Here is a 19,349-nt window from a genome sequence, read left to right as displayed (position 1 = left end):
AGTAGTAGCAGAGTAATGCCGGCTTGCAAAACTTTCCACAGACACTGACTCTACAGAAAATATCAAAAAGCTATTCCACTCTTTTCCATTAAATGCAGCATAAAAATCAAACAGGAATGTCTTACTTCTGATGATTAAAAAAATCACACATGAAATCACAAAAATACAACAAATAAGACATTAAAAGACACATTCACAATCAGCTACTAAAACATAAATGTAAACAGAGAGCAGAAACAACTGATATACAGCCTCCACTTATTTTATAAGATGAGATACTCAACGTTGATTTTCCTCCGATGCAATCTTTAATTAATCAACTCCCCATTTTCTTCAACTCCACAGAATTTACCCCTTGCTTTCTTTTGATACCGACCAAATGCCAAACACTGCATTTGCGAGGAATACATCATCCTGTCATCTTCAGACCACTAAACCTTTTTGCAGTTTTCAGCTCCAATGTATCCCGATATTCTTTTGGTAGAGCCCCAGGGGTTGCTTGTCTCATTGAACTGACATGGTGTGTAGATTTCGATAATATGCACTACATGTGCTCCTGGTAAAGCAATAGTGCCTGCAGTGGCACCTAGCATAAGTAACAACAGTCAATAACTCAATGGACTAATGCTTGCACTCATCAGTCATGCTTGCACTGACTATAAGGCATGTGGCTAAAGATGAAAAAAAAAAAAAAATTGCAAAAAAAATCTAAAGTCCTTTAGCCTTCTCAAATCAACACTTGACTTGCCTAACATAAAATCCATAGATATGAAACACTCACAGCTCAAGTTACTATGATTTCAAGAATCCTTTAGCCTTCTCAAATGAAATCAACTTCACACTAGATAAATGTGTGTTGTCAAATTCATTTCCAAGAAATCGCTATTAAAGCATGCATAAAGCATCTAGACAACATAAATGTTTGCTATTAAATCCATCTCAATGCAAGTGTTTACTAAGAAACCCTACCAAATACATTGAGGCAGTGGCTTTTTTTTTTTAAAGTCACCAAGCAACCAATTATTTTTTTCTTGAATAACAGTAGAAACAACCATTAAAACACTTCACACAATCATTTTTGCTCATATATGTCCATATATATATATATATATATATATATATATATATTATATATACACAATCATTTTATATATATATATATATATATATATATATATATATGTGTATATTGTGTGTATATGTATGTGTGTGTGTGTGTGTGTGTAAATAAGAGTAATAAATCAATCGAAGCTGTAAAGTATACTTTTATTTGTGTACACTCACAATAACAACAAAATGCTGTGCTTTAGTAAAATAAAGAAAAACGTCTTTCTGCCATCTCGGTCTCTCGTGCACTGGAGCGCAGCACAAAAATGAACCAAAACTCAGCATATATAAGATATATGCCTCACAGATATGAGAAATATATAGAAAGCTTGAAATATCTACTCTAAAACAAAACAATTTAAATCGAAAAAGGTGCTTTTCTCACTGAAGGCACATCCACTGTACTGTGGAGATGACTAGTCAGAATCATCAGCTTCATCTTTGCAGACTCGGACTCAGAAAACACTAGTTTATTAATAAATTATTGAAATATCTCCTTGCTATTTTTTCCTGACACATTCATAGTCATCAATAATTTTGCCAGTACCTTTATGCAGGTGCTTCAGAGCTAAAAGAATATAAGGTAATAGTAATGTAATAGTAATGGCAATGCTTGCCTCAACAAGCACCACTAACAATATAAGACTGATTTTAAAAAGTAACTTGATTTTAAAAAGGCAGGGGTTGGCATTGGTTTAAATCCAATTACATCATCCGACTTTCTAAATAAAATAAAGTGGAATGAAAATAAAATTGAAACAACCAACCAAAAAATTGTCCTTACCTGAAACTTCCTTTTTTTCCTGGCCAAACTTCCAGTCCAGTCACTAATACGCCTAAATCTGTTCCTGATGGACACTTTCTTTCCATTATTGTCTAGAAAAGTCTTTGGTTTCTGGCTAGGTAGGGTGAAGGAGCGATATTGCTTTTCCTCTGGGCCCTCCTCTGACCCGAGTTCCTCCATCACGGACACAAAGGAGGACCTGTGCTTAAAATGGCTATTATTTGAGGACTGCAAATCCTTAACTGTGGGGAAGGTGGCAGCAATTCTGGGATCCCTGTAGAGGTCAGCTGTAGTAATGGCAGGCAACTGCTCAGCAAGAAAACCCACTTTTGTTGGAATACTTTGGCTGTTAGGGGATCCATTGTCTGAATCGTGAAGTTCAACACTAGTCCCCCAGGGCAAGTCATACAAGGAGCCATCTGAGCTCAGAGAGCTACCTTTACTGCTCTTGAAGCTGGCAACTGCCTGTGGAGCTCCAAAATGGGCTTGTAATGATGGTGTTACACCAGATATTCTAGAATTGGACTCTAAGGTGGGGGAAAACTTGAGGAGCTGAACTGGTCCAGTGCAATCATCCAAAATAAGGGGGCTGATGGAACTGTTGTGGAATTCCACTCGTACACTACCATCTTTCTTTATAACGACTCTGGGGATTCTCTGATCCTCAATTTCCGCAAGCCTGGGACTTTTCTCTAGCATCTTCATTGTGTTAGCATAATTAGTACAAGGGTTCCTTTTCTCCTTGTGACAACCATATAAGCAGCCATTTTCAGAAGGCAATGTCAAGCAGCCACCAGGCAACAAGTCCTCAGCAACCCCATTCCACTGACTATTGGCACCACTCTTTAGTTTATGGGTGATGTAGTCATATTGACGGGACATAAAGGTGCGGTTGCTCTTTGATGGGGAGGAGCCACGCCCTATGTTTCTGGGCTTCAATCCAGAATATCCTGAACAAGCATTCCAAAAGCCTAGAGGTGATAAAATATCTTCTTTGGCAGAATGGCCCTTGAAAGAATAAGGTTTGTGTCTACCAGGGATGTTAGAACTATTGCTTCTAGAGTCCTGGATGCTATACTGGCTCTCAGAGTTTCCCATCCTCGATCTAAAAGAGCAAGAAAATGATTCTGTCAGTGACACGCAACACTTAACCTATGGAGACGATTTACCATTGATCTCAAAGTAAAAGGTATGGTTATTCTTTAAATCAGCTAATCAAGGTGTTCAGAGTTACTTTATAATTACAGGCAGGTGTGTTGGAGCATGATTGGAACTGAAGTCTGCAGGAAGGCAGCCCTCCAGGAACAGTTTTAAATATTTCTCTTATGGACTACGTCTACTGTGTATTTTGATTCTGATTTAGTAATGAGTTTAGTTAAGAGTCTGCAACAAGTGACTGAGATTTTCCAGTAAAGTACATTGTAAAGCAATCTGTGGGTCACATGGCAGCAATATACAGTGGTGTACAGACTTACCAAGGCAGTTAGGCCTGTTGTGGCCTTGTTGTCTGCATATTCACCATTTTGTCCTTCCGTTTCAGTTAAACTGTTTTATGGTTATCTGTGAAAAAAAAAAAAAAAAAAAAAAAAACAAATATACTGATCTTAGACCACATATACAGTTTTCTCCCAGCCTGTAACCCCCAAAAATTAAGATTCAGCTATTTAACCCATTTAATCCCAATTGTTTTTCCAAAAAATTACCTTTTGAAATAATCAATAATTAATAATAATCAAAGTTACATTTTGAAATAATCAATAATTATTGTTGGAATTTGTTTTGTAAAAGTGTGTGAAAAATTGTTTTATGTTCAGTCACAATCGTGACCGGTGGGATAATGTGTGTACTGAAATAACATATTTCTGTAGTCATAAAAATGCTTAGATATCTTACCCCAGCTATTTTAAACTGTTTGATCACATTCTAGGGTTACTATTGCAAAAAAACTTATGCAACACTGATTGTAACACTCATTCAACCATCACCGCATTTCAAAATTGTTACTTTTTTGTAAAATATAACATCGGTGTTTTTATATTATTGCTTAGAATATTACAACATCATTATTGTAAATTTTTTGTAACATTTGAATTTTTAATTTAGTGCTATATTTTGTCATTGCCATTTTCACTAGCAACTGCAATTGGATTTATATTGTATACCTAAGTTCACTGTTATCACACAGTGTTTTACTCATGTTTACTCATTCTATGACCACACTCAACAAAACTAAATATATGTGAATGCATATATTAATCACTCCAATGTCATTCTAAACCTATATGTTTTTAATTTGGTGGAACACAAAAAAAGATTAAAGTATGTTGGTAACAAAAGAATTCATCAATAAAAAAAAAACAAACAAACAATAAATCTCAAAATATATATCTATCTATATCTGTATCTCTCTCTCTCTCTCTACAAAAAAATATATACACATATATGTACAAACCCAATTCCAAAAAAGTTGGGACACTGTACAAATTTTGAGTAAAAAAGGAATGGAATAATTTACATAATTTACAACTGATTCTCATAAACTTATATTTTATTCACAATGGAATATAGATAACATATCAAATGTTGAAAGTGAGACATTTTGAAATGTCATGCCAAATATTGGCTCATTTTGGATTTCATGAGAGCTACACATTCCAAAAAAGTTGGGACAGGTAGCAATAAGAGGCCGGAAAAGTTACATGTACATATAAGGAACAGCTGGAGGACCAATTTGCAACCTATTAGGTCAATTGGCAACATGATTGGGTATAAAAAGAGCCTCTCAGAGTGGCAATGTCTCTCAGAAGTCAAGATGGGCAGAGGATCACCAATTCCCCCAATACTGCGGCAAAAAATAGTGGAGCAATATCAGAAAACGAGTTTCTCAGAGAAAAATTGCAAAGAGTTTGAAGTTATCTTCTACAGTGCATAATATCATCCAAAGATTCAGAGAATCTGGAACAATCTCTGTGCACAAGTGTCAAGGCCGGAAAACCATACTGGATCCCCGTGATCTTCGGGCCCTTAGACGGCACTGCATCACATACAGGAATTCTACTGTAATGGAAATCACAACATGGGCTCAGGAATACTTCCAGAAAACATTGTCGGTGAACACAATCCACCGTGCCATTCGCCGTTGCCGGCTAAAACGCTATAGGTCAAAAAAGAAGCCATATCTAAACATGATCCAGAAGCGCAGGTGTTTTCTTTGGGCCAAGGCTCATTTAAAATGTACTATGGCAAAGTGGAAAACTGTTCTGTGGTCAGACAAATCAAAATTTGAAGTTCTTTTTGGGAAACTGGGATGCCATGTCATCCGGACTAAAGAGGACAAGGACAATCCAAGTTGTTATCAGTGCTCAGTTCAGAAGCCTGCATCTCTGATGGTATGGGGTTGCATGAAAAATTGTGACATCTCCACCTTAAACATCTGGAAAGACACCATCAATTTTTTTTATGCATTTAAAATTACTTTTGTAAATGTAATTTGATGCGGACACCAAAATGGTGACGTCTCGTCTTTGACCCATATATATATATATATATATAGATATATATATATATCTATTATATATATATATATGTATATATATATGTATATATATGTATATATATGTGACCCTGGACCACAAAACCAGTCTTAAGTGTTAATTTTAGTGTCAATTAGTGTTAATTTTCCGAAATGGAGATTTATACATCATCTAAAAGCTGAATAAATAAGCTTTCCATTGATGTATGGTTTGTTAGGATCAGACAATATTTGGCAGAGATACAACGATTTTTGTAATTTACAATCAATAACAAAGACTTTAAAAGAAAAAAGTTTACAAGATGTTTACAGAACTTTACATGCCAAAAGGTTCATGCCGGGAACCGCACAACCTTGAAAGTACAGCTGATGGCGCAATTTCTAGTGCCAAGCTGGCACCAAAAGCATGACCATGCAAAGGTACATCATTTACGTTCAGAACATAACAGAAGCCTAATGGAGCCTCCAACACTGTCATTCGTCCGTCATATCTTTCTCTGTCATAGTTAGTTTCCTGCTGTTACATAAGATAATTCTTTATTATTAGACATGAACCCCCTAGTTCACCTTCTCCCTCGTCATATTACCATCCCCATAACTTGACAGCAGCAGTTGAGAACAGTGTTTAGATACAGGCATAGCATTTTTTTTTTTTCCTTAGGGGGCAAAACGGGGGCCCTCTCTGAAGCAGCATATAGTGGGTTATGTTGATACTTGCAGCATTATATATAAAGCCAGGCTACGCTACCTCTCATAATAACATTGAATAATATTGGAGGATAACAGCAAATTATTCTCCATTTTCGATTGTTTAAAAACAGCCGATAATCAGTGAAATCTCACTTTAATGCCAATGAAAAAATAGCGTTAATGCATGTTCTATTTGACCCTATGAATCACCTGTAGTTCAAGCCAGGGTTGCCAGGTCCATGCTTCTTGCATTCACCAAACATTATTTGTGTCTTCCTTCCAATAATCGCAAAGGGCTTTTGTTATTTCTGATAAGTATTTTATCACACATTTGAACAATAAATGCTGTTTTGACGCTCCTAAATGTAGAGTGACAGCTTACTTTAGTATGACTTTGAATGACTTTGGTAGAAGTTAAAGTCACCGTATATAATATTACTTGAGTAAAAGTTTTTAGTATAAAGTATTAGTATTAAGTATAAAAAGTATTTTTTTAAATATTACACTTAAGTATTGAAAGTAAAAGTACAAGTAAATAGAAAATGGAAGCGGATAAAATAAATATATGTGTTCAGTTTTAACTTTTTCTTCCCTTTTGTATCTTTGGATAAGCATAAGAGGCACATCATCTGTTACTTAGTTTCTTTCATTCCAACGTAAGAAAACATTTCTGGAATCTGCATCTGAAGTGGCATTTAGATGTATTTACACAATTGAATGAAGCTCAGAGGAGACATGGATGCATTTAGCCTGCAGTTACAAATGCATACATAATGCTTTGAATACTGATATTTAAAAAAAAATAGTTTGAAATTAAAACCGCCAGGTGGCAGTCACCCAATTCATTCAAATGACTGATTCATTCAGGAAGGAAGCATTTGATTGTGTTAATGAGTAAATCGACTGAATTATTCATTCAGTCGATTTGTTCAATAAGGAAACACCGTACTTGTGTTGCTCAAAGATGCAAAACTGTACTGAGATCTTTGTTTGGAACAAAAACAGTCAATGCTGTGTTTAAAATGTAAGTCACTTAATGCTAACTTTATTAAACTTGTATAAAATCAATATTAGGCCTACATTTGTTATGCTGATATCTGGAAACAAAAACAGTACTCTTCGTGTGATATAGATTAACTATATACAATTATATAAATATAGGCTACCAGGGTATTTTTGCCGTCTACAATTTAGAATGCCTTGAATTTTGATGATTCTAAATGCGTTTTAATAGAATAAGTCATGTATTGTGTGCGCGCACTCTCTGTGTGTGTTTTTGTCATATAGGCTACTCAAATGTCAGATTGCACATCGTTAAAACAACACTTACGATATTAGCGCAGACAATATAGCCTACTGTTTCGCACACCCCAGCCTTGACTTGAGAGGAAAATGAAATCATCTGTGGTTGTGCAAGCACTGGTTTGCACAATTGTTTTTTAGGAGTCTGCTTTCATACAGTATGTGTTCTTCTGATTTTATTTTGTAGTAATGAATATGCTTCAGGAAAATGTATTGGAGTAAAAGTATACATTTTAATTAGGAAATGTAGTGGAGTAAAACTGAAAGTTGACAGAAATATAAAAACTCAAGTAAAGTACAGATTCTCCCAAAAAATATTTAAGTACTGAAACAAAGTATTATTACTTCCTTACATTACACCACTGGAAACAAGAGTCATCTCCTCCACATTTAGGCTGTGTGTCAAAGCATTTTTAACCAACTGAAAATGGCAGGCACTCAAACTGCCTAGCTGTGAGCGCTTGAGAGCACTTCAGAGGAGTTTTTAGTAGTAATGTGGCAGACCCATTGCAAATGAAATGTATCTCCAAGCATTATTTTTCATATCAATATTGGTGGTAGTCTGGAGTCTGATTAAATGATCTGAATCTTTGTTCTAATTTACTTTTTCTTGTTTTATTTTATTTTACTTTATTTTATTTTATTTCTTCAATCTCTGTTTACTATTATAATTTTTTTTTTTTGGATCTGGGGCCGGTTAAATGTTTTTGTGGCATATTTGTTATGATATGCTGTTCTTAATAAAATATGACTTCCAATATATATATACACTCACCTTTATATATATATAGGCTGTTTTTAAAATATGCAAAGCCGCCCATTGAAAACAACTGAAAAAATATGCTATGTTTGTATGAAATGTTTGAATAAATCTGACAAAGACATGTTTTTATGGAAACTACCCTATGTGCAACAAACATTTATACAAACATTTTATTTTATTTACTTTTTTGACTGGGATTATTATATCTGAAAATAAATAGCAGCTGAATATAATAGATTGGGTTCTGTTGTTAATAAATGGCAATCGGTATCAGCAGAGAAATTTTGTGTGGGTGCATTATAAACAGCTTAAGCATAAACTGATCGACATAGCTAGATTTTTGCCCCTTATCCCGATTTCAACTGGCATGTAAACACCTCAACCTGCATTCAGTCAGCTTATTAATTAAGTGCATGTGTAATATATGAAAGGAAAGCGACCTTATGGCAGCATTGTTGGGTTATCAATTTGCATGTTAACTGGTAAAACGTTACTTCAATAAGATGATATTTGGTAGTTACCAGCATAACAGTATGCAAGTAAACATGCTCAGTGGAAGACTAAATAAAAGATAAATAATTAAAAAAATAAATAAATAAAAACAAATAACAACTTCACCTTCACTGAGTGTAGGGTAAGAAATACCATGTCTACAGATCCAAAAGAATAAATCCAAAACGCAAAAAGAAGTTTATCTATCTTATTTTGCACCACAAAAGTAAACTATTTTATATGAATGTCTGAGACTACTATTTCATTATCTGCTATAGGTTAATTACTAGAAGAATAACTAAGTGCAAATGCACTAAAAACCAGTTTGCAATATCACGCAGCATAACGGACTGTTTTTGTACAGCTAAAATAACCTGAAGCAAATGACACTGGAAGCCTCGCATATTGAACTAACAAACAGCCGCACACACTATTATGCTGAAAAATAACATGGACAGCAGGTATAGTTCTCTTCATGTTTTATTTTACATTATGGCCCAAATAAGTGAGAGATCAGACTGGGTTCTTGTAAAATGTCAACGGATGGAATATTTCAACATCATAATACAAATATTGACACTCTGTGATCATCACCAAAAGCACATTTTTCCATCTTATAAATCATACTGACATACTGACAATTCAATCTGAGCACACTGACCAGAGTTCAATCAATCACAGACCTGCCCTGTGCAGAAGTCTTTGGTTTAAAATGAACTGTAGGCAAATGAAGTTTCAATGAACAGTAAATGATTCAGACAGCAAAAAGTTAACTAACAACAAGTCACTAAGCCTACACCTGCTGCTACAAATCCCCCCCCCCCCCAATCCAGTTAGAGGTAACAAAGGCATTGATGAAAAAACACCTTTCCCTTACCTTTGTGGAAAAGCTTTAATCTATAATGCTTTGAGAAGCAAGACAAATGCAGTCTGTCTGATCTCAACCATAGCTCCCATAGAAAGACACGTTCTTAAACAAGATAAAATGACTCACACAACACCACACAGGCACACATGGAAACTCCCTCCCAGGCTTGTCAGTGACTCCCGCTCTGGACAGCACTGCTTCAGCATGAGGGGAAAATCTGATGTCTCGTGCTGCAAATCAAGGCAGTGTTTCTTGTTTTTAGGTAACAAAAACTCCTTGAAAAGTCCTCCTGAAGTTACTCACAAATTATTTTAGGCAAAGCTGAGAGAGGCTGAACCTCCTGCAGTTTTCATTGGGGGTTTAGCGCTAACCAAAGATTACCATGTCCACAGTGCTATTTGACCCTGCATAGCACCATCACCCCCACACTAAGGCGCAGTCTCCAGCCCGCCTGAAAGACGAGGACAGAAGGAAGGGCAGACAGAAAAGGAGGGGGGGGGGATGGGTAGAGGGGGAGAGGGGGAGGGGTTAAAGCAGGATTCATTTTCAACTCTGTGGAACCAAATCCCAAAATATGATTATAGTGAGGATGGATGACAGCACACATTATTTTTAAGTAAAATCTTATAAGCAACCCTCAATTCCAGCCTGCTCCCTCAAAACACACTTCATTCTTTCTCAGCTGAGGTCAAACAAAAAGTTCATTCACACTGGCTCATTCAGAAAACCACAACGCCATGCAGCCAAAAACAGGATTATCATCAAGACAAGTTTGTTGTAGAATATTGCTTATTGGTATAGATAGCCAAAAAATATCCCTAGCAAGTATATATGAAAATAAGAAATGTTTTGTTGCATGAGCAGTCTTTGGTGTGAAATGTTATAACGGATCTAAAACTACATCTTTGTTTTTCTAACTTATAAGAGACATGAAATATGAAAAAATGCAGGGTCAGAAAGCTCTTGGTTTTCACCAAAAATATCTAAATATCTTAATATCTAAAATATTTTTAATTTGTGTTCAGAAGATGAACAAAGGTCTTAAGAATTTGGAATGACATGAGGGTGAGTAATTAATGACAGAATTTTCATTTTTGGGAGAACTATCTCTTTAATTATGAAAAACAGATCTTTCTCACACCTGGTTACGACAAGGTGTTACACTCCATTATGAATGTCCAACAAAAAGAGCAGTTCAAGCCTCTTTAGAGTTGCATTTTGATTCAAAATAAAATTTAAATAAAATCTTTGTGGACACTGCACTGTAAGTAAGTAAGTAAGACTTTTCAAAAACATACAAAGGACAGAAATTACTTTGCTCACTTTTATTGCAGATAAGAACAGCCTCTATAATTTACTATTTTCATAAAGATAAGCATCCAATGGATTATCCTTATTGGTAGATCATGTTTTAAACGATTTCATGCAGTGACTGGTGATTAGTTCAACAAGGAAAGAATACATTGAGTAAAGAGGGTCAGGGTGACAATAAGAGTTGCTGTTGTGAATGTTTAAAGGAGCTGGTGCCTTTGAAATTTGAATGTCTTTGTGGGGATTAGGGACACAAAGTCATACATATTCTAAAGGCATGATCCTGCTAATTACACTCAGAACAATACACTTTGGCCTTTACTGGGCTGTGCACAAAACTAATTAACAGCATCTGTCGGTACAAACATGCACTAGCTAACATTAAAGAGAACTCACAAGAACTCTTCTGTAGTACTGTATGAGAAGAGTTTCACTTCCATGAGTTTTATTTAGCTTTATTTGAAAAACACAAGCTTCATAGATGCATTGATTTTATTAGCTTCAGCACATGGGACCTTAATGGAACAAACAGAGAGTGAAAGGTCTGGACGGCCATCCTGACTGCCTATTAAGTCATTTTCATTTTTAGTTTAAAAAGTGTGGACTTGGATGGATGGATTTTAGGGTGCCATTTGGAAAAGGGTCATGCTTAATGCTTTTACAAAACAAATGATAGAGAAACACTTATATAGTAAAAAATATATAGTCAGCTGCTTCATATTAATAGCTTCTCACCCACAGTGACCACAATATTAAAGGGGTCATATGATGCGATTTCAATTTTTCCTTTCTCTTTGGAGTGTTAGAAGCTCTTGGCATAAAGAAGATCTGTAAAGTTGCTAGAGACTAAAGTCTCTAATCCAAAGAGATATTCTTTATAAAAGTTAAGAGTCAACCAAAACCCCCTAAACGCCTCGTTCTAACACACCCCCACATCTCTACGTCACTATGTGGGAAGATTTGCATAACGCCACCCAAATGTTCACGCAAAGAAAGAAGGCATAACGTTTATTTTCTTGCTGTTGCCGTCGCTGCTATGTTGTGAAGTAGCTGTGTGTTTCGTTGTGAAAGTGAAACTACTTTCTTTGGCCTTCCAAAAGAGGACACAACAAGAAACCAATGGTTATGTTGTATTTTAACACTGTTCCAAAACAATCCAACCCAAATATTCAGATGCGTGCTGTGCATTTTATGGACGATGATGACTGTTTCCTGGACCAGTAGCCTGCAATGCGTCTGTGGCACAATGGCTGTTTCTATAAAGTGGGGCAGTTCAAACTTTGCAAGGACAGTCTGCCGCTTCTGACTCACAGCCTGTAAGTACGTTTTTTAAATTTAAATAATTTGCCAATGATGATTCAAATACGAGTTTTAAGCAGTAGAGTAGACTTGTTGGTTGTTGTTTCTCAGATCACAAATGCAGACATGGTTTTATGTTTACGCAGCGCGATACGCAACACAACACGTAAAAAGACAGTATAAGTCATTATAATCAGTAATTATGTCCCCAACTGGATGCAACAAAATGCCTCATTTGTAATGGATTTTATTGATTTTGTCTTGTCTAGTGATGTCCGGATCGCAAACGAATCTTTCTATTTAACCGGATCTTCTTGTCGAACCGGTCAAACCAGTTCACCAAATCGAACTGAATCGTTTGAAATGGTTCGCATCTCCAGTACACACTAATCCACAAATTACTTAAGTTATTCAGTTTATTTCCCTCTGATGCAAAATAAACAAATATCACTGTTAGTTATTCAGTTACTCCTAACAGTACATTGACTGAACTGCTAAAAGAGAACCGATGATGGGATGTGCACGAGCAGAGTGACTGGACTGAGTCTCATTCTGCTGGCCTGGGAGACGGCATAGTATGTTAAGGAGCGTAACATTTTCGTCACACGCCTGAAACATTCAGCTAATCAAAATGCACTGGATAGCTAGCCAATCAGAGCACACCTCGCTTTTTCAGAATGATGAGCTTTGTAAAAATTGACGCGTTTCAGAATGGCGGGACATAGAGGAGAAACAATAATGTACATTATATGGAAAATAAACCTTAAACCGCATAAACACATTGCATTACATCAAATATACAAAATAATGTTCTTTTTAGCAGCATCATATGACCCCTTTAAAAACTCTACAATTATACATCAGCATATTTAGCCTAACACTTTCCTTTAAAACGTAACAATATATCTAATTGACTCATTTTGACTCCAGTTTGTCTTTTCATTAATTGTTGAGACTTACGTTTAATGCATAATTGATAGCAAAATTTTGGAAGAAATAGTACAGCACCTTAAATCGTCAACCTGCTATCTTGACACACTTCCCACATATTTTTCAAAAGGGTGCTTAGAAGGGACTTTTCCAAACTCTGTTAAACCCCTTCTGAAAAAGAGCAATCTTGATAACACCATATTGAGCAACTATAGACCAATATCAAATCTTCATTTTGTAGGCAAGATTATTGAAAAGGTAGTTCTTAATCAGCTGAACAAATACTTACACTCAAATGGATACCTGGACAATTTTCAATCTGGTTTCCGACCGCATCACAGCACAGAGACATCGCTCATTAAGATAACAAATGACATTCGCTTAAGTTCTGATTCTGACAAAATATCAGTGCTGCTGGTACTTCTAGATCTCAGTGCTGCGTTTGACACTGTCGATCATAACATACTACTAGAGAGACTGGAAAACTGGGTCTGGCTTTCTGGGATGGTAATCAAATGGTTCAGGTCATACTTAGAAGGGAGAGGTTAATATGTGAGTATAGGAGAGCATAAGTCTAAGTAAGCGTCCATGATATGCGGAGTCCCACAAGGCTCAATTATTGTACCGCTCTTGTTTAGCCTGTATATGCTCCACTAAGTCAAATAATGAGAAAGAACCAATTTGCCTATCACAAGCTATGCTGATGATACCCAGATTTACCTAGTCTTATCGCCAAATGACTACAGCCCCATTGACTCCTTCTGCCAATTCACTGATGAAATTAACAGTTGGATGTGCCAGAACATTCTCCAGTTAAACAAGGAAAAAACTGTCATTGCATTTGGAAACAAAGATGAAGTTCTCAAGGTGAATGCATACCTTGACTCTAGGGGTCTAATGACTAAAGACCAAGTCAAGAATCTTGGTGTGATTCTGCAGACAGACCTTAGCTTCAGTAGTCATATCAAAGCATTAACTAAATCAGCGTAATATCATCTAAAAAACATTGCAAGAATTAGATGTTTTGTTTCCAGTCACGACTCGGAGAAACTTGTTCATGCCTTTATCACCAGAAGGGTGGACTATTGTAATGGTCTCCTCACCGGCCTTCCCAAGAAGACTATTAAGACATCTGCAGCTCATCCAGAATGCTGCTGCCAGAATTCTGACTAGAACCAGAAAATCTGAGCAAATCACACTAGACATCAGGTCTTTACACTGGCTTCCAGTTACATTTAGGATTGATTTTCAAGTACTTTTCTCATTTATAAATCACTCAATGGCCTAAGACCTGAATACATCGCAGATATGCTCACTGAATATAAACCTAACAGACCACTCAGATCATTAGGATCGAGTCAGTTAGAAATACCAAGGGTTCACACAAATATGTTAATAATAGTTAATATGCCGCCCGCAGTTGGAACCAGCTTCCAGAAGAGATCAGATGTGCTAAAACATTAGTCACATTTAAATGCAGACTCAAAACTCATCTATTTAGCTGTGCATTTATTGAATGAGCACTGTGCGATGTTTGAACTGATTGCACTATATTTTATGTATAATCATTTCTATTCTTAACTGTTTTAAATTCATTTTAAACCTTTTAAACCATTTTTTAAATATTTTTCAAAGTTTTTAAATTTCTTGTTTTGTTTTGTTTTTTTTGTTGCCATTATTATTTATTTATTTAAAAAAATATATTTTATGTAAAGCACTTTGAATTACCATTGTGTGTGAAATGTGCTATATAAATCAACTTGCCTTGCCTTGCCTAAAAGGCTTGCCACAGTATAAAGTTATTCAGGTACAAGGGACATTATGAAACTTATGTAAAAACAACAGTTCCCAAACAGTTTCTTTTATTAATCTACATTAACACACTAAAATTAAGATTACACATGCAATGTAGCAGAATTACATTTAATTGACAAGAACAACTGTGTGAGGTCAGGAATTTTGTGGGACAGCACAAAATACAGTGGGTCATGAGTGTGTAAAATATTACTACAGTGAACCAAACACCAAAAGAGTATCAGTCCAGCCGCATTTAGAAGCCAGTATCATTTTCAGAATGACTCAACACTTGGCTCCCTAAACAAGTATTACATCTGTTTGACATTTCAGTCCATTCAAGTGAATTCAGTACTGGCACTAGGTTTCCTTCTCCGGGTTCTTTGCTTCAATCACCTTATATTCTTGTCAATCTGTGTAGTCCATGATAGCCGTCACACAGACACTGGAAATCAGCAGAGACACTCTTCACTCAACTCTCATGCTGGAATTTGCTAACTCTTTCCTAAATGTGACCGCAAGAGCTATCATGTAGTTCCAGTAAGTCACTGACACACAGAAAAACCAAAATGACAGTGGTTGTAAACATCAGTGCATGTCAGGCCGCATCATTAAACCTCTGGAGTATCTCTTTTGATTGTTTGAGACTGTTTGTAATAGCGAGAGGATGATGTATGAGTAAACAGGAACAAAGAATTTGAAAAGCTAACATACTTGCTAATTAATCACACTGCCAGACATTCCAGCCTCCAGAGACAAACAGAGCATGAGAAAAACGAGTGCCACAAAGGAAAATCTGTTACAGATGTGTATGCACACATCACTTGAACCAATCTGTGAAGGTTCAGTGTTGGTTCAGAAGACCAAATACTGATGGATGAAGAAGAAGAGACAAAAACACACATGAATATACTTCTTATGAAGTGAACCATCTTTTGAAATTAAATGGGTGTAAAAATTTTGCCCACAGACATTAGTCCTCTCCACAGCCCGTACCCACTGTAATCTATCTCCACTGATACACACATTACATATGGAGGGAACCATATTATCTAAACCACTAAATTGAATAAGGTTGACCAGACTTGCTCTGTGTCCTCTGTTGAGCAATCTGTCACGTCAAGGTGCTAAAGTCCAGTGAAATCAAGGTTGAGTCTGATGTGGTCTGGGTTCTGGGAGACAGATTTTGCCAGTGTCTTAGATGATTTTTCAGTCAGTTCTCAGCCGTAAGCCTCATTTACATAGTCAGTGAAGAATCAGAGGGAGTCACAGAGTATGGATACGGAAGCATTAAAGGGATATTTCACACAAAATACTAACCCTCATTTTCTTGAAAACCCATAAGACTATAGTTAAAATTCACACAAATTTAAGATATTTTTAATAAAAACGTAACTTTTCTGTCCAGGTAAAGTACAAGTAACCAGAATTTAGAAGATCCAAAAAGGATATAAAGGCTATGTAAAATAAATCGATATAAACTGAGCAGTTTAATCCAAATCTTGTGAAAATATATGATCTCTTTATATTAGTGATGTCACGGTACCAAAATTTCTGTATTCAGTACCAATACCAGTGAAAATCCACGGTTCTCTGTACCAATTTTGGTACCAAAGCAAAACCACAAAAACATGCTAAATAAAAAATGTTACTATACTTAAATTTAATCCAAGCTGTGTACATATTTAATTTTAAAGGTATTTTGAACTTTAAAGCCAAGAATAACAACTAAGTTAGCTTAAAAAAAAAAAAAAGCCCAGAACTGCTTTTCTGACTGATATAACACAATGTTGACCATTTTTACATTCTCTAACACGTATATTTTAGATTCACAATTCATTAAAAAGCATCTGGTGTGTAAAAATAGTAAACATCATCATGTCATCCAGTTTTTTACCCAAATAAATGTTATAGGAGCATTAAATAGTTAATAAAGAAACTTAATTCTAATGCTCATTATATTAGCGTTAGTCGCGCTTATGCTAAAGATGAACTACTCTAATAACAGCATTCATTTCAATCTGACATTCAAATTAAAATATTTCATAATATTCAAAACAGAAGCAATGTTTCCCATAGCGGCATATGCAAATTCATTCTCTGCCAGCAGGAGGTGCTTGTAGAGCGCAAGAGAGAGAGGTTTCCCCAGTAACGGCTGTAATCAAATAAGCGCTGAGCCTGCCTCCTATTTTCTGCATGTCTCTCTCAAGTATATAGAAAGAATAAACCAGTTTTATAAACATACTGATTTATTTTAACAACTTAACATATAATCTGCATGCACAATAAACAGTACATTTAATGTTTTAATAAAAATGTAGGCCTATTTTTTAAATCTACTAATAAGCACATTTTCAGTATGTTTTGTTTATTGCATTGTGCATCAGGCTCGTTCAAGTCCTCGGTGATGAAACGCATGTGCATAATATCAGCAACTCACTCAGAATCCTCTGTAAACCTTGAAAAACTTAAGACAGTTAGTTGAACAGACTCATTCGGTTCTTTTTTAAAAAAAAAAACCCCCCAACAAAAAAATTCTCACCACTCGGCCACAATACCAACGAACCACTCAAGCCATCTTATTTCATCCAACAAAGACCTAGTCCTATCTAAATGAATGGGGGCATCCTGAAATCTTAAAAATTGCCTGCTGAACTCACAATTAAATTACAAATGTCAAATCAGCAACAAAATCAGAAATTAACTGTCCCACGAATGTTATTTATTATGATTAAATAGCCTTAAAAAAAAGCTTATTTTTCAGGACCAGCCAGTGCACATGCGCAGTCATAAGCGTGAGTTTCTAACGGCAGCTGCAGTGATAGAATGACTACCAATCAATCAGTAACTGGCTATTTTATTCAGAAGGTGGGACTATTCCGTCACTTGTAGGCAAAAACCCGAAAGCATTTTAGCACTTCCGGTTCCACCGTCCCAGAGTCAATGGGTTTTTTAAATGGGAGTTTGATTAAATCCCCTAAAATAAGGTCTGTGGTTAGTACAAGCCTAAAATAATTTCACGTTTTATTCTACGACATAACACACTCCAGTTACACCCCACTCGTGATTTAAAAAAAAAAAAAACAGTTACGTTTCTTAAAAAAGAAGGTTGCTAACAAGTTGCTAAATGGTGTTGTCAGAGACATTAAACATCATCATGCCAAACAGTTTATCAACTTATTGTATTTTCCAATTGTAGTATAATTAGTACAATTAATTGTAGAATAACCAATTAATAGTTTCCCACATTAATCTGGTTCAACAATGTTTTTTGCTTTGCCTTTAAGTGCAACCACAAGTCTTCACAACTAAGGTGTCATTTTCCGACAGTAGTCGTAGCAGACTCCATTTTGATTATGATTTTCGCGGCTACACAGTGCATGGGGAAGCCACCGCCTTCTCTTATATTATTGGTGGTTGGCACTGTCATACCAACTTGGTGCATTACCACTACCAACTGTTACGGTGTGGAGCACGTCATTCACCTAATCAGCCACACCAAAGCAAACAAGAGGAGAGCATAAAGAGACAGGGCAACTAGAATTGAGATCAAAATCAAAATATATACTTTATTTATATAAAAGGTATATTTGTGTATAAAGTTGGGTATCATAGTGTTATTATGATTCCTGGTCCTGCCTAATCCCCTTAATTTTTTTCCTGTCCCATCCCAATCATGTGATTAATAGTGATTTTCTTTCCCGTACCGCGGGATTCCCATAACCCGCAGGATTCCCGAAAGAATGTCAGCCTCTATTTTACACACAAGAAACATGAAAGACAATTGTGCAATTTTTTGGATATTACAATACTTCATCCTATCCCAGGCTTAAAATGCAAAAACTGTAAGCTATTTTTGTTGGCTAAAAAACTGTAACAAGATTGGCTCTGAGGCATTTTCAAAACCTTTTTGTTAAACATTCAATAAACGCTTGTTTGAGTGTTCTGACGTGTCACTTTGTAGCTCAGCCAGTGCTTTGAAGTGAAACTACTTGTTTTTCCAAACAATGGAGAAAAGGAATGTTGCTTGTAGTTGCAGTTGTGTATTTGAATTTGTTTTGAACAATGAGTTAGGCACATTTTAAATTACTGGGTCCAAACACACACATCAAGAGCAGCAATGAAGACTGTCAGTAACATGACCTTCTAACCCAAAGCCCAAAAGGTTAGGTATTATATTAAAACTGCAAGATAACAGCATGCCATGGCCTCATCACTAAAGACTGCTTGATGTGTTTGTAAATATTCTTTAGGGCTTTCTTCTTTCAGTTCAGACTTTCATGCATCTTTGAAACATCTCCTCACAGGCTGAATTTGTAATTCAGTTCAGTAAAACAGCCATAACATTTCACTAGAGGTGAGGCTAATAAAAATAAAATCTACTGTCATGATACCTTTTGATTAAGAATCTCAGAGCCAGATCAGTTATGAACTTTGGACTGCAAAGGATATTTTTCAAAGGATTAACGATTCCATT

General features: G+C 35.9%; 1 protein-coding gene across 5 annotated transcripts in view; it reads right to left on the bottom strand.

Annotated features, from left to right (window-relative positions):
* Positions 1-19,349, bottom strand: part of LOC109104292 (rho guanine nucleotide exchange factor TIAM2-like) — a 99,947-nt gene that overhangs the window by 53,870 nt on the left and 26,728 nt on the right. For 2 of the 5 annotated variants that reach the window (XM_042774443.1, XM_042774442.1), the window contains exons 2-3: positions 3,367-3,451; positions 1,892-2,996 (exon numbers count right to left, since the gene is read on the bottom strand). The exons of 1 other annotated variant lie outside the window; for it this stretch is intronic. In XM_042774443.1, coding sequence (XP_042630377.1) covers positions 1,892-2,989 — 1,098 coding nt within the window. In that variant the 5' untranslated portion in view covers positions 2,990-2,996; positions 3,367-3,451. Of the gene's footprint in view, positions 1-1,891; positions 2,997-3,366; positions 3,452-9,664; positions 9,997-19,349 lie in introns of those variants that run through there. 2 more of the 5 variants (XM_042774444.1, XM_042774441.1) reach the window with 2 other exon arrangements.

The sequence above is a fragment of the Cyprinus carpio genome, chromosome A17 (genome assembly GCF_018340385.1).
Source record: "Cyprinus carpio isolate SPL01 chromosome A17, ASM1834038v1, whole genome shotgun sequence".
Lineage (NCBI taxonomy): Eukaryota > Metazoa > Chordata > Actinopteri > Cypriniformes > Cyprinidae > Cyprinus > Cyprinus carpio.
Note: the sequence above shows the minus strand (reverse complement) of the source record. Positions and strands in the feature narration are given on the sequence as shown.